General features: G+C 44.8%; 1 protein-coding gene across 1 annotated transcript; it reads right to left on the bottom strand.

Annotated features, from left to right (window-relative positions):
• Positions 1-273: 273 nt before the first annotated feature.
• LOC116520364 lies at positions 274-12,392 on the bottom strand. Its single transcript, XM_032234526.1, has 7 exons — positions 11,756-12,392; positions 11,535-11,616; positions 6,500-6,523; positions 6,264-6,326; positions 3,149-3,413; positions 1,650-1,800; positions 274-959 (listed from the first exon to the last, which is right to left on the bottom strand). The coding sequence occupies exons 1-7, from the start codon at positions 12,299-12,301 to the stop codon at positions 546-548; spliced, it is 1,545 nt and encodes a 514-aa protein (XP_032090417.1). The 5' UTR covers positions 12,302-12,392; the 3' UTR covers positions 274-545.
• Between the last annotated feature and the right edge of the window lie 2,666 nt (positions 12,393-15,058).

Genomic DNA, 15,058 nt, shown 5'->3' with positions numbered 1-15,058 from the left:
ACCATCCAGCAGGCAATCCTTAACACTCATTCTAGGACGGGAAGTAAGTCTGGGCCCCTACATGAAGACCAAGCAGGCTTTCTGCTGAAAAGACAGCTAAGAGATAATGTGAGGACTATCTTAAACATTATTGAATACTTACAATAGAAACAGACTGCCTTAATTTTTGTAAATGCAGAGAAGGCGCCTTTATGTTTAAGGTGCTGGAAGAAATGGACTTTGGAGCAAATTTTATCCAAGCAATTAAAGTGATCTTTTTGAGATGAAGGAAAAGTTATTTATTATTTCAAATCATTAGAGCTGACCAACTCCAGTGGACATTAGGTAGCATACAATCTCTTCCTTCCAAAAAAAATATATATATATATATCATAAAACGAGATTAAACGTTAAAATCACATTGACAACCTGGAGTAAAATGATCTAAAAACAACACAAACTAAATCAAATATTCCATCCAAACCCTCAAAATAATTAATCACGGGCCTGGGAACAAAGCTAGATTTTATGGCAGTATAAAACAATTTTAGAAAGCTCAGCACGGTTTATTCTTCAGTAGTTTCCACTTCCTCATACATATGTTCATCTTCCATTCTCTTCAACTCTTCCAGTTCTTCCTGATGTCTTTCTTTAAACTCCTGGAGAGCTGCAGTTTTCTCTTCATAGTCCTGGTTGACCGAGCAGCCTGGGGATTCGTGGCCAAGGACAAGATAGGTTGTGGCATCTGCCAGCATGGCTGAAACCTCGTGGGCGAGGGTCTCCAAGGACAAGGGCCAGTAGATGTCGTTACTGGTATTGTAACGTTTGTTGAAGAGATTGAGAGGCTTCAGGAAGTAGTGAGGGAGGCGTTTCTGGATGAGGGTGTGTTTCAGCAGCCCCAGGAGGGTCTTTAGAGAGGACAGCAAAGTCTCCCAGGCCTCTTTGCGGGGATGGATCTCACAGCTCCACAGCAAAAGGGTCTGCAGGAGAGGAAAGGCAACAGAACCATTCTTAGGTTGACTTTGGAGGTTCAGACCTCATGACTTCCTTGGGTTGGGTCAATCATCTCACTCCTAGGTTTACGTCAAGAAGAGGTAAGAAGGGAGGAATTTGGGCGGTGGTTATATGCGAGGGCAGCTGAGATTTTATGAAAGTAGAAGTCAGTAATTGATGCTATCTGGATTAAATCACGCAAAGCTCTCTATAACATACACACCACGGCAGCAGAGGGAAAGGAGACGGCAGAAGGGAGGTGTTTTTATTGCTACCAATTTAACATGCTCCCATGTGGGGTAAAAGTGAGTCTGCATGTACATTTATGCAAGAGCAATAAGTACTCCTTAACTTACCCATTCCCTTAAAGACCAAAGTTATAACAGCACTGAAAAAAACACTGTGACCTTCCCAGCTGGCTTCCAAATATCAGTGGGGGAACTCAGATTCACATAATCACCGTGTGATCCGCTTAACAATGGCAGAGATTCGCTTTAAAAACTTGGCAATAAAGATCATAAAATCAGGCATGATTGACTTAACAAGTGTCTTGCTTAGCAATGGAAATTGTGGTCATAAAATGAGGACTACCTGCATATGGGGAGTTTCAATGTATCTTCATGAGGATGAGGTGGAGGTTAACCTGGCCTAGTGCACAGTTAGTTCAGAAGATTCACCTTAAGATGGTAGGAAGTCAAGATTTTGCCGTACTCCGGGGTCCATCTAGTCTGGTTAACAAACTTGAGCAGTCGTAAAGCTGCCCGTCTCTGCCCTCCATCAGCGTCGACTTCTTTAAGGATCAGCTCCTCAGCACAGCTGAAAGACAGCCTGGTTCCGAGGGAAAATCGTGGTTAGGAATATGGTTACAGTTCTTCAAACAGGAGCTTTAGAACCATATATCCAGCTCAGGTGTCCTCCCTGTGTATCTTAAGTTTGCAGCTCACCTACCTTCTTAACCTTGGCAGACAAAGTGAAAACAATGGACTCTAGACTTATCCATAGTCTGGGAAAAGATGCAGCTGCTTTAAAGAGTTCCGAAGAAGTGCTAGATTAGTATTTCTGTGCATTAGGAAGCGTCTTTGGTTTAGAATTGCTCAAAGTAGATGGGTCACCTGGATATGATGTGAATTGTGAGCAACAAGTCCAGTGTTTCTCAACCCTGCCCATTTGAAGATGGGTGGAGTCAAGACATGCTGGCTGGGGAATTCTGGGAGTTGAAGTCCACCTGTCTTCAAGTAGCCAAAGTTGAGAAATACTGAAGTATAAGCTGTGGTGGGATTCAGCCAGTTCACATCTATTCGGGAGAACAGGTTGTTAACTTTCTAAGCAGTTCGGAGAACCGGTTGTTGGAAGAAATCTCCTTTTGGTTTTTCCTACTTTACAAGACTAATCCTGTAAGGAAGGCAGGAAGGAAACATTCTGGTGTTATTTCTAGCCTAATCTTTATTGCCCTGCTTACAGAAACTGCCTCTCCGGTTAACCCTTATTACATTGTAACAGCTAAGGCGAAGCGCCTATCAACGTGAGTGACATTGAGTTGGCCATGCCAAGGGTGGGTTCCTGCCAGTTCTAACCTCTTCTATAGAAGAGGTTCCACAAATCTACAGTGCCATTTAAATCCGGTTCCAGCTCCCTCCCCCCCGCCAGTCCCTACATCATCAAGATAAAGAGTGAGAGGAGGAATTCTGGGAGTTAAAGTCCACAAGTCTTAAAGCTGTCAAGTTGAACACCCCTGGGGTTTTCTTTCCTAAAAGATTAGGGGTGGAAGGGTCTTGTAACTTGACAGCTTTAAGACTTGCGTACTTCAAATGCCAGAGTTTCTGAGCCAACATTTTGGTTGCTAAGCAAGAGCGTTGTTAAGTGAGTTTCACCACAATTTACAAGTTGGCCACACCACCCAGTCACATGACTGCCAAGCCACTCCCACCCAGTCTATGGCCAGCAAGCCACTCCCACAAAGCAGGCCATACCTACAGAAGAGGTTCTAAAAAAATTTGAAACCCACCACTGGGCCATGCCCACCCAGTCACAAGACCACCGAGCCACACCTACCAGCTGGTCATTAGGGCAGAGAACTAGCTGTTAAATTATTTGGATCCCACCACTGGCTTAAAGCCATGTCCTGCTGCACTGCCTCAGCCTTGACCACACACCAAATGAGTAGGGGTTTTTTTACCTCCAGAATCCCCCCTTTGGGATGAGCTCTAGCCCCACTTCCTTAAGGGCTTGGACCTTCCGGAGGAAGCTCTTCTTTTCATTGGTGAGGTCACCGTCCCACCAGTCAGAAAGGTGGGTGAGATCTTCCCTCATCCATTCGTTGGAGAACTCTATTGCCTTCTGAATGGCCGGCACCAGCTTCACCAGGATAGTTTCATTCCCTTCCTTGAAAACCAATTGGATGGCTGGACCACTTAAATCCAAGGTCTTTAATTGGATGTTCTCTAGAAATGTATCGGAGGAAAGCAGATCCATGGTATTATTTCCCAAAGCAATGCACAGCCCTGAATTGTAAATACAGGAAGTCTTCAACTTACGACCAAAGTTGGGATCAGAATGTCCATTTCTAAGTGAGGCAGTTAAGTGAGACTTGCCCAATTTTATAATCTATTTGGGTTTTTTGCCAAGGCAGTTAAGTAGTCATTAAATTAATCCAACTTTCCCCATTGACTTTGCTTGTTGGGAAGATTGCAAATGGAGATCACTGACCCCCGGATGCTGCAACCCTAGTCATAAATTCATGCCAGTTGTCAAATCACCTGAATTTTTATCACATCATGCGGATGGTGCAATGGTCATAAATGTTTAAAGCTGGTCATAAGTTACCCTTGTTCAGTGCCATTGTAATGTCAAACAGTCACTAAACAAATTGTAAGTTGAGGTCTATTTGTACTGCATTGCATAATGGGGAAAATAAAACTAGTAAAAACTAGTTTAGCAGCTCTAAAAGCTTAACTAAATAGGAAGCGCACACACGCGCACACACACACACACACACACGTCACTCTCATATGTTGAAGCAAGACAGGCAAACTGTTGGGGGGTCTTTGCCCAAGGACCACTACTGGTAAGGTAGGTACCATCTGGGATTTGAACCCTGGTCTGCCACATGAAAGGGAGCTCTAACTAGTACACTATCCAGTTTTTCAAAAATTATAATATACAAATGTTATGCAAATATCATACCCTTATACAAACTGTATTTGCATATAATTATGACATATATATGTATGCATGTTTGTACATATGAATGAAAAAAAAGATTTCATTCATATGAATGAATGCACCTAGGTATATAATTTCCTTCATTCCTTCTGTTGTAGTCCTCTGGCAGCCTGTGGAGCTGGCAGTAGAGTCAGACAGTGAGGAGGTTGGGAAGGAACATGGGCCCATTCTGGAGCCTGGGGAAGGCTCAGACGAGGGCTCGGTGTCGGAGGCAGAGAGGGGACCAGGGCCATCTGGGAGTTATCTGCTGCTTCTGGAGCCTCCAGAATCGGACCTCAGCAAGGCAAAGAAACAGAGAGAGCCTGTTCCCAGTGTGCTCATCTACGGTTATTGAATCAGGTTTTGGTGCTTTTGGCAGTATGGGCAGCTGGAAAATGAAGTCTGCATCCCCATGAGAGCAACTTTTGCCAAGAGCACTAAAACCTGGTTCAATGACTGTGGGATTACTGTGCTTGATTGGCCTCTCCATTTTTCCTCCATACTCTGGGTCCTTGGTTTCCAAATGAGATGCAAAAGTTGCTCCCATCAGAAAAGAGGACTTTGGACCACTGAACTTCATTAAGACCAGGATCAACGCAGCCATCTACCAGGAGATTTTGGAGCACTTCATGCTTCCTTCCGCAGACAAGCTTTATGGGGATGCTGACTTCATTTTCCAGCTGCCCACACTGCCAAAAGCACCAAAACCTGGTTCAATGACCGTGGGATTACTGTGCTTGATTGGCCAGCAAACTCGCTTGACCTGAACCTCATAGAGAATCTATGGGGCATTACCAAGAGAAAGATGAGAGACATGAGACCTAACAATGCAGAAGAGGTGAAGGCCGCTATTGAAGCATCCTGGTCTTCCATAACAACTCAGCAGTGCCACAGGCTGATAACTTCCATGCCATGCCGCATTGAGGCAGTAATTGATACAAAAGGGGCCCAAACCAAGTACTGAGTACATATACATTCTTATACTTTTCAGAGGTCCGATATTGTTTTATGTACAATCCTTCTTTTATTGATTGCATGTAATATTCTAATTTTCTGAGATGGTGGATTTGGGGTTTTCATGAGCTGTAAGCCATAATCATCACAATTATGACAAATCACGGCTTGAACTATCTTGCTTTGCATGTAATGAGTCTTATCTCATCTGTTAGTTTCACCTTTTAAGTTGCATTACTTAAATAAATGAACTTTTGCACGGTATTCTAATTTTTTGAGTTCCACCTGTATTTGTGCATAAGTACATATTTCCCCTATTTTTTTTTTGTGGACCTATTTAAATGTACTTCTACTTCTAGAGTGGCTCAAATGCAAGTAGCAAAATCACGTAATTCAAGGCCCCTCATTTGAATTAAAAATGAAATAATATAAAGACACCAACAATGGGAATGGAATAGAACACACTTGAAATTCAAAGACAAAAAAAGGCCAAAAGGCACTAGATCCATTCAAATAATCTGTCTCTAATCATCATCTCATTCATTCCTGAAAAAATCTATGGAGGTTCTCAGTCATTCAGGTCATGGTTGTGCCAAAGATGCTTTTTCAATAGGCAATGGAAAACATTTTTTTTTGTTTTTCCTTGAAAATATTTCACTTCTCATCCAAGAAGCTTCTTCAGTTCTGATGGAATGGTAGGGAATGGAAGGATTTATATTCCTTGCAGTCATTTGGTTGTTAACACTCACTCTTGAGAGTTGGTGAGGCCACTTGAAGGGCACAGATAAACCTCCAAGTTAGCTCAAGTATTCTCAGAGAGAATGTTAATAACCAGATGACTGCAAGGATTTTAATCTTTCCCTTCTCTACCTGTCAGAACTGAAGAAGCTTCTTGGATGAGAAGTGAAACGTTTTCAAGGAAAAACAAAGAAAGTCAATTTGCCTTTTGAAAAAGCACCTTTGGGACATTCCTGAGAAGCTAATTTCTTGACAGGCGGGGTTTCTAATAAATTTGTTAATCTAGGGTCAGTTAATTTTTATAGAAGGGCAACTCAAAGGATAACAAAGGTGCATCTGCTAATGATGAATGTTTCCTATTTGGGGAAAAAAAGGGCAGTGAAAAAAAATCAATTTACCTCTTATGTTGTTAGGTATTCTGGGGACTCGGGAAGGCAACATTCGAAGTTTGAAAACAGGATCTAAAAGTTGAAGAGGAATCCAGTATAAATTTAAGGAATGCGGTCCAGTTTTATGGTTTTATATTCTGTAATCGCTGCTTTTGTTTATCAAAACCCAATAAACCAGCAATAGGACCACTGAAGCCCAATCCAATCCCTCAGAATGTTCTCCCAATAGAAAAATATGGACTTACCATTTTGTCGAGGGTGAGTGTACTCTGGGGAGATGGGAAAGAGAAATAGGAAAAAGTCAAAGAGAATAGTAGACGCAAATTTCTATGGCATTTTGATATACAGATAGTCCTCCACATACAACCATTCATTTAACAGCTGAAGTTGTAACAGAACTAAAAAAAAATGACCTGCAACCAGCCTTCAGAACTTAAAAACTATTGCAGAATCCCCATGGTTACATTAAACAGAGGCACAGAATCAAGATCATGCGAAGCATTAGTACCACTTTATAAAACCTTGATAAGACCACACCTGAAGTACGGCAACCAATTTTGGTCACCATACCACAAAAAAGAGGTTGAGACTTTAGAAAAAGTGCAGAGAAGAGCAACTAAGATGATCAAAGGCCTGGAGATTAAACCATATGAAGAATGGCTGCAAGATTTCAGTTTGGCTAGAAGCCTAAAGCAAAGAAGGACTATGGGGTGACATGATAGCAGTATTCCAGTATTTGAGGGGCTGCCACAAAGAGGAGGGGGTCAAATTACTCTCCAAAGCACCAGAGGGCAGGGCAAGAAACAATGGTTGGAAACTAATCAAAGAGAGAAGCAACCTGGAATTAAGGGGAAACTTTCTAACAGTGAGGACAATTAACCAGTGGAACAGCTTGCCTTCAGAAATCATGGGCGCTCCATCACTGGATGTTTTTAAGATGAGTCTTGATGGCAAACCTTTTTGGTACTGAGTGCCCAGACCAGAACGTGCATGCATGCGTGTGCACCAAAACATTGGAAACCCAAAAGCCAGCTGGCTAGCATGCACATGCTTGTTTTTTGGCCGTTTTTCGGACTGTTTTCAGACCATTTTTAGCCCAGAAAATGGCCTGAAAAAAGCTTGGAAAACAGCTTAAAAACAGCCTGGGACATTTTGGACATTTCTCGGGCTGTTTTCAGGCTGTTCATTGGCACTCTGGTGCCTGTGAAGACATCCACGCAGGAACCGAGAAGAGCAGCTAGCAATGGCATGTGTGCCCACAGAGAGGGCTCTGCATGCCACCTCTGGCACGCATGCCATATGTTAGCCATCATGGGTCTAGACAGTCACTTATCTGAAGTGGCATAGGTTCTCCTGCTTGAGCAGAGGGCTGGATTAGAAGACCTCCAAAGTCCCTTCCATGTGATTGCCATTTGTGACCTTCCCAGCAGCTTCCAACAGGCAGTCAATCAGGGCTGCTGGATTCATTTAATGACACCATTTACATAACAACATCATTAATTTGCTTAATAACTGTGCCAAAAAAGGCACAGTTGGACACGACTCACTTAACATCCATGTTGATTTGCAATGGAAATTCTCGTCCCAATTGTGGTTGTAAGTTGAGGACTAACTGTAGCGAGAAGCCTATACATTTCTACCTCAGAGTTGTTGGGAATTGAGCAGTGGAGTCTAACAATGGTAGCTATTATTTTGAGGGTAAAGTTGGCAGGTTTGGAAAAGACGTGACTATTCATGCACTAAAAATCTCTAAAAGCTCTTGCCTGGCTAGGAGTCCCTAAATTTTACTCACAAACAACATTTTTGAAACATCTGGCCTGCATACTTTCCTCTATTTGGATTGGCCTTAATGAAAATATAAATGAAGTAGGTCACATCTGGCTTTACTTTTCTACATTTCATTTAAAAGGCAAATAGGATGCTTGGTAAATTGCACAATGCAAGTTTCCGCCATCATATTTATTCACAAAAATGTATCTGGATGACAAATCGTTGAATACTGAGGGTTGATAGTGTAGTGTTAGTTTTCAAGTCTGGTTATCTTGAAAAGAAAGGCCATCTTTTCCCAGTTACATTTACCCGGCCCATCAGAGAAGGGAAATGAGAGATTTTATGGGCCCTCTCTATTAAGGAATTCCATGTGGGGTGACATTTAATTTTTTTTACTACTGATTCTGTGGGCGTGGCTCAATGGGTATATCAGGGGAAGGATACAGCAAAATCCCCATTCCCTCCCCACTCTGGGGCCAGCCAGAGGTGGTATTTGCCGGTTCGCCAAACTACTCAAAATTTCTGTTACTGGTTCTCCAGAACCTTTCAGAACCTGCTGAATTTCACCTCTGATCTAGGGGGGGGACCAATAAGAAGGGCCTTCTCTGTGGTGGCTCCGTCCCTATGGAACACTATCTCTGCAGAACTAAGATTGGCCCCCACCTTGAGACTCTTTTGAAAGGCCCTGAAGGCAGTTTTGCCATTGGGACTGGGAATCTCCAAGGTGATGTGGAGCCCCATCAAGAATTGTTTCCTTGTTGTCACCAGGGGGTGAGGGGAAGTGGTGAAATTCAATTTTTTTACTACCGGTTCTGTGGGCGTGGCTTGGTGGGCTTGGTGTGGCTTGGTGGGAGTGGCTTGGTGGGTATGTCAGGGGAAGGATACTGCAAAATCTCTATTCCCACCACACACTGGGGCCAGCCAGAGGTGGCATTTGGCGGTTCTCCGGGCTACTCAAAATTTCCACTACCGGTTCTCTAGAATCTGTCAGAACTTGCTGGATTTCCACCTTGGTGTGAGGGGTTTTGTTGGGTTTTGTATTGGGGTTTAATTTTCTCTAAGCCACCCAGAGTGGGTGACTTACATGGGTGACCATATACATTTTAATAAATAAATAGTAAATGTACTGGACGAAGGCCCTATGGCAATGTTAATGTTAATGTTTGATAAATTTATATGCCGCCCAATCCTGAAGGACTCCGGGCGGCTTACATAAAATCAATTTAAAAGAATACTAAAAAATTTAAAATAAAGAGACAAGACAAGTTAGAAAGACACAACACGCACTCAACCTTAGTGGGGCTGGACCTCAATCAAGAGGTCAACAGCACCAGGCCTGTCGGAATAGCCAGGTCTTAATAGACTTTCGCAGGGACGTGCAGTCACTAGAGGCAGGGGAGGCGGGGCCTCACCAGTCTCCTGAGGAAAAGAAAGAATTTTAAATAATTTTTAAAAAATAATTAAAGCCAGAGTAGTTGCTACCAGATTCAAAGTCACAGTGGCTTGGTGTCTGCTCTCAGTGTTAACTATGGGAGGAGGCGAGAGAACTCGGAGCCTCTTTTGCCTAAGGAATTGTTCGCCTTTTAAAAGTTAAGGCGGAGTCAACAAGCGAACACTTTCATATGCAAAAGAGGCACTGATTCTCCCACCTCCTGATCGGGGAGCAGTGAATCATGCCTTAAGAGCTTACGTTAGCACGCTTACGTTGGCTGGACAAGAGGAGAGTTGAGAGAGTTTCCACAGCTGGAAAAGGTGGATCAGACGGAGGGAGGGGGGTGTTCAAATTTATTGTAATTTAATTTGTAATTTGTAATTTAATAAAAAATTTAATTTTTTATTGTGAGGTTTGTGTGTGTGTGTTTTTTTTCTTTCTTCACAGCGGTGGGGTCGGAGGAGGCAGGGACGTTCTCGCCGCTGTGTTTCAACAGGCCAGGCGTCTCGCATTTATGTCCGCCATAAACGCGAGACACCTGGCCTGTTGGACACAGTGGTGGTGGGGGGAGGAATTGGCTGGGTGGGCTGGCTGGCTGGGGAGGGGAGACCCCTTTAAAGCCCAGCACCGAGCGGGCAGGAGGAGGAGGAGGAGAGCGGTGAGTCCAGGCGGGGGTGGGTGGGCTGGCTGCAGGCTGGGGCAGCAGGATTGTTCGTATGAGGAGGCGGGGGGGGGGGCAAGGCGGTGGAACGCGACGGCGGCGAGAAGCATTTCAGATGGAGCCAGGACACCCGGAAGGCAAGCCGGCGCTTAAAGGCATGCTGAAGTTCCGGCTTGCCTTCTGGGTGTCCCGGCTCCATCTGAAATGCTTCTCGCCGCCGTCGCGCTCCACCGCCTTGCCCCCATGTCTCCTCATACATACAATCCTGATGCCCCGGCCTGCAGCCAGCCCAGCACCGAGCAGGGACGAGGAGGAGGAGGAGGAGGAGGAGGAGGAGGAGGAGGAGGAGGAGGAGGAGGAGGAGGAGGAGGAGAAGAAGAAGACCGGTGAGTCCAGGCAGGGAGCAGGTCGGGCGAGGGGTGGGTGGGCTGGCTGCAGGATTGTTCATCGGAGGAGGCGGGGGGCAAGGCGGTGGAGCGCGACGGTGGCGAGAAGCAACACCACCGCCACTGTGTCTGACAGGTGTCTCGCATTTATGTCCGCCATAAATGCGAGACGCCTGTCGGACACAGTGCCGGGGACGTTGCTTCTCGCCGCTGCTGCAGTCTTGCCTCACCAACGGTAACCGTCACCGCACGTCACTGGACTTTCGGAAGGCCGAGAGAGTGGGGAGGGTCCGGATCTCTGGGGGTAGATCATTCCATAGGGCCAGGGCAGCTACAGAGAAGGCCCTCCCCCGAGGAGCCGCCAGACAACATTGTCTAGTCGACGGCACCCGGAAAAGGCCCATCCTGTGTGATCTTATCGGACGCTGGGAGGTATGTGGCAGAAGATGGTCTCATAGATATCCAGGTCCTAGGCCATGTAGGGCTTTAAATGTGATAACCAGCACCTTGAAGCGTGTTCGGAGACCAATCGGGAGCCAGTGCAGCTCGTGGAGGATGGGTGTAACATGGCTTTATCTCGGTACACCCAGTATCGCTCGTGCGGCTGCATTCTGGACCAATTGTAGTCTCCGAACACTTTTCAGGGGCAGCCTGAATGTTCCCCCTCACACACCGGCTTTGCAGACTGGTGTGTGAGGGGGAGAGGGAATGGAGTGCATGCGCACACGCCCGCCTGCTGCTTGCACAAGTGGAGATGTACATGTGTATTCACTCGCCTGCCACTTCCGTGGCCTGGTTCCAAACTCATGGCTGAGTAGTGGGGGGCACGGCTCGGGGACTGGGGACCTTTGCTCCACAGACCTTCCTTATCACCAAGAAAAATTAATTTTGTGAATCTGCAAGGCGCACTCCTTTTTTTTTTTTTTAAGCGTTCACAACATTCTCTTATTTTAACAGTGTCTGGTCAACAGAGTTGTCCATTCCTGCACTGGATTTCCATTGCACTGGTTAATTTTTCTGAAATGGGGCACCTGGATTCAAGGCGATCCCTACGTACTGATGAAAGTCCTTCAGGATTCGCTCTGGATCCAGATTATGATGGCTGAGACTCTCCTAGTAAAAAAAAGAAAAAAGAAAACTTTTTCTCCCCCGCCTAGAAAAAGATCTTTTACCCAGCAAACATGTCCCAGATTTCAGATTTCAGCACTAGGGAGAGCCACCTCCCCACCCCGCCCATCCTATTGATACCTACCTCGCACATTTCTAACTTATAAGAAGCAGGGTCATCATCCTCTTCCTCATCTTCCTCCAACTTTGATTTTGGCTTATTACAATAAATCTTCACATCTGTCTCTGCAAGGTCCTCAATATCCACAAACATTTTGGTGCCCTGGCAAAAAACCGGCAGCCCTTTGTCAGGAAGATCACGGATTCCCTTGTTGCGGAAGATGTAGGTAGGGAGCCGGTGGGTGGGGCGGCTGGAGGAATTAATGGGGACGATACTGCTCCGGAGCGCCAACTTGGAGTTATACCGTATTGGGATGAGGAAGTCAAAGTCGTTGGAAGCGCCCTCCATTTGAAGGTGCAGCCCTTCATTGTAGCTGCCCACCGGAACGGGGTCCGAGGGATACAAGCCAGTGCTGGACTCATAAGCCCATTTCACAATCCTCTCCACCGTGGATTTCACGACGAAGAAATTCTTCCCCACCAGCCATTCCTTGTTTCCTGAAAGGAAAACTCTTCCAGCATGGAATTCCTGCAGGATTCTCTCTTGCTCACTTAGGTCGGCGTTGCTCATTTTGAATTTTTCTCCTCAATTTTTTTCCGTTTCTTCTCCGGAGCCCTCCGCTGAGCTTCCTTTCGCTTTTCCTTTTCATTTCTGAGTTGCTTTCCTGTTGGTTGACAGGCTCTTTGTGAACTTTTGAACTTGGCAGAAAGAAGAGGGAGAAAAAGAGAAGAGCATTAACCCTCAAGTTGCAGGTTTTTGCTGCTCCTTAAAGCTGGGAGATTTTTTTTTAAAAGAACGGAACTAAGACATCAAGAAACGATTCAATATTTTCCTCATCTCAAAGACGCCAAGCAATGATTCCATATTTTACTCACCTCGCTCATTCAAGCAAGAGAGAGGGAACTTTTAAACTGTTTTTAACTTCCTTGTTGTTGTCAGGGCATTTTTCAGAACTCTGAACAGTTATAATACAAGCTGAGAGTTTAATAATGTACATTTCACAAATAAGAGGCAGGAATTAAGTTTCCAGCATGTGAAACAATCAGAGCTTAGGAATAGCAATAATCAGCCCAGGTCGTCCTTGAGGTATAGCCGTTGTGAGGCCTGGTTATCATGGTCATAAATTGTGACAGGCATAAATCGGCTCACCCATGTGATTGACTCATGTTTATAACCTTATTTGCAGCAGTTGTTAAGGAAATGGTTTGCTATGAGCTGTTTTGCCAGAAACAGGAAATAAAGTTTTGAACAAAACTCTTAAAAACATGGTCACATGACTGCAGGACACTGCAAGCATCCAGAAATGAAGGCCGGTTGCCAAATGGCCAACAAAGAATGCCACAAAGAAGGTGGAGCCAAGCTATTCTCCAAAGGACCTGAAGGCAGGACTAGAAGCAATGGATGGAAACTAATCAAGAAGAGAAGCAACCTAGAACTAAGAAGAAATATCCTCTTCGAATGATTAATCGGTGGAAGAGCTTGCCTCAAGAAGTTATGAATATTCCAACACTGGAAGTTTTTTCAGATATTGGACAACCGTTTGTCTGAAATGGTATCGGATTTCCTGCCTAAACAGCGGGTTGGACTAGAAGACCTCCAGGGTCCCTTCCAACTCAATTCTTCTCTACTCATCCCTTCCCTTCCCACTCAGTCACACAATCGCAACTGGTTGTAAGTTGAGGATATATGTAGCTCAGCATTGAACTGTGGGGTTCTTGGTGCTCTCTGAGAGCATGCTGGTTTCCTTGGAGACGTTTCATTACCCAACTAGGCAACACCATCAGTGCTAATAAGTGTACAAATAAGGAGCAAACCTCTCACTCACTGGCACTGACATTACCTACTTGTGTAATGAAATGCAAGTAAACAACCAAGAACAGAGAATACCAAGGACACCACGATAGCAAAACCATCCATACGTCAAAAAGTAGCCCAACTCTTTCTGTGTTTGTTCTTAGCAGACTATTTCAAACAGGATTTCTACCAAGGATCTAAAGTTCCAGAGTTCATTGTGTCCCCTTCTGCTACCCAGAGACTGCAGGTAGTCCTCGACTTACGACCACAATTGAGTTCAAAGTTTCTGTTGCTAAATTAGACATTTGTTAAAAGTGAGTTTTGTCCCATTATACAACCTTTCTTGCCATGGTTGTTAAGTGAATGATTGCCGTTGTTAAATTAGTAACATGGTTGTTAAGTGAATTTGGTTTCCCCATTGACTGTTTGTGAGAAGGTCACAAAAGGTGATCACATGACCCCAGGCATTGCAGTCATCCTGTCAGTTGCCAAGTGTTTAAATTGTGATCGTGTGAACATGGGGATGCTGAAGGGTTGTGATAAAAAAATATGTTGAGGCTCTAGAAAGAGTGCAGAGAAGAGCAACCAGGATGATTAAGGGACTGGAGGCTAAAACATACGAAGAACGGTTGCAGGAATTGGGCATGGCTACTTTAGTGAAGAGAAGGACCAAGGGAGACACGATAGCAGTGTGCCAATATTTGAAGAGTTGTCACAGGGAGAAGGGGGGTCAACCTGTTTTCCAAGGCACCTGAAGGCCAGACAAGGAATAATGGATGGAAAGCGATCAAGGAGAGATTCAACCTAGAAATAAAGAAAAAAAATTCTGACAGAGAGAGCAATCAACGCACGGAACAGAAGTTGCCTTCAAAAGTTCCGGGAGCTTGGACTTCCTGGGGGCGTGGCCTGTTGCCGAGGAGGGCTCCACCGAGCTCCTCAGAGATCTGGTTTGTATATCTAAATAAGATCATAGATAGCACCCCTTTTTGGCTAAGAAAGGGGCAGGGAGGATAGCTCCGTAGGCTAGGGTCTATTCGTAAGCCACAGCCTTTTTCTTTTTTTGGCTGTGGAAAGAGATTAGATCCAGCCGAAGCGGAGCTTTTATCTCCAGCCATTTCTTCTCAGCTGCCTTTTTTTTTTTTGGCAGCCCCAGACAGGCTAGCCCCCCCCAGGACAAAACAAAGTTTTTTCAAGCTAGAATTGATACGGGAGGGTACCACCCCTGTGAGATTTATGCTTTTATTACTATCTTAAATACCAGCACCATTCGTCTTAGAGACTTCTTTGTCTAAATAGACCTCAAAATGGCGATTTCTCTCCGTGGATGATTACTGGATGTACTTAGCCGGGTTTATCTTCCTGCAGACCGCTCCTTAACAAAATAAACTCTTCTTCTTTGGAAATAGAGGGGAGCGAAGCGCTGCTTACTTGTTTATTTATTATGGCACCCAGATCAAAGAAGCGTCTTGCTACAAATGTGTCTAAAGAATTTAAAGAATTTTTTCTGGAAACACAGCCTTTGTCTCCTATGCC

Source organism: Thamnophis elegans, chromosome Z (assembly GCF_009769535.1).
Source record: "Thamnophis elegans isolate rThaEle1 chromosome Z, rThaEle1.pri, whole genome shotgun sequence".
Lineage (NCBI taxonomy): Eukaryota > Metazoa > Chordata > Lepidosauria > Squamata > Colubridae > Thamnophis > Thamnophis elegans.
The sequence above is the reverse complement of the archived record's forward strand: the minus strand, read 5'-3'. Positions and strand labels throughout refer to the sequence as shown.

Coding starts and splice junctions, on each gene's coding strand:
- LOC116520364 (XM_032234526.1), bottom strand. CDS start 12,301: ATGAGCAACGCCGACCTAAGTGAGCAAGAGAGAATCCTGCAGGAATTC. Junction 11,617..11,755: donor ATAAGTTAGAAATGTGCGAG/GTAGGTATCAAT, acceptor TTTTTTTACTAG/GAGAGTCTCAGCCATCATAA. Junction 6,524..11,534: donor AGGGATCGCCTTGAATCCAG/GTGCCCCATTTC, acceptor CCATCTCCCCAG/AGTACACTCACCCTCGACAA.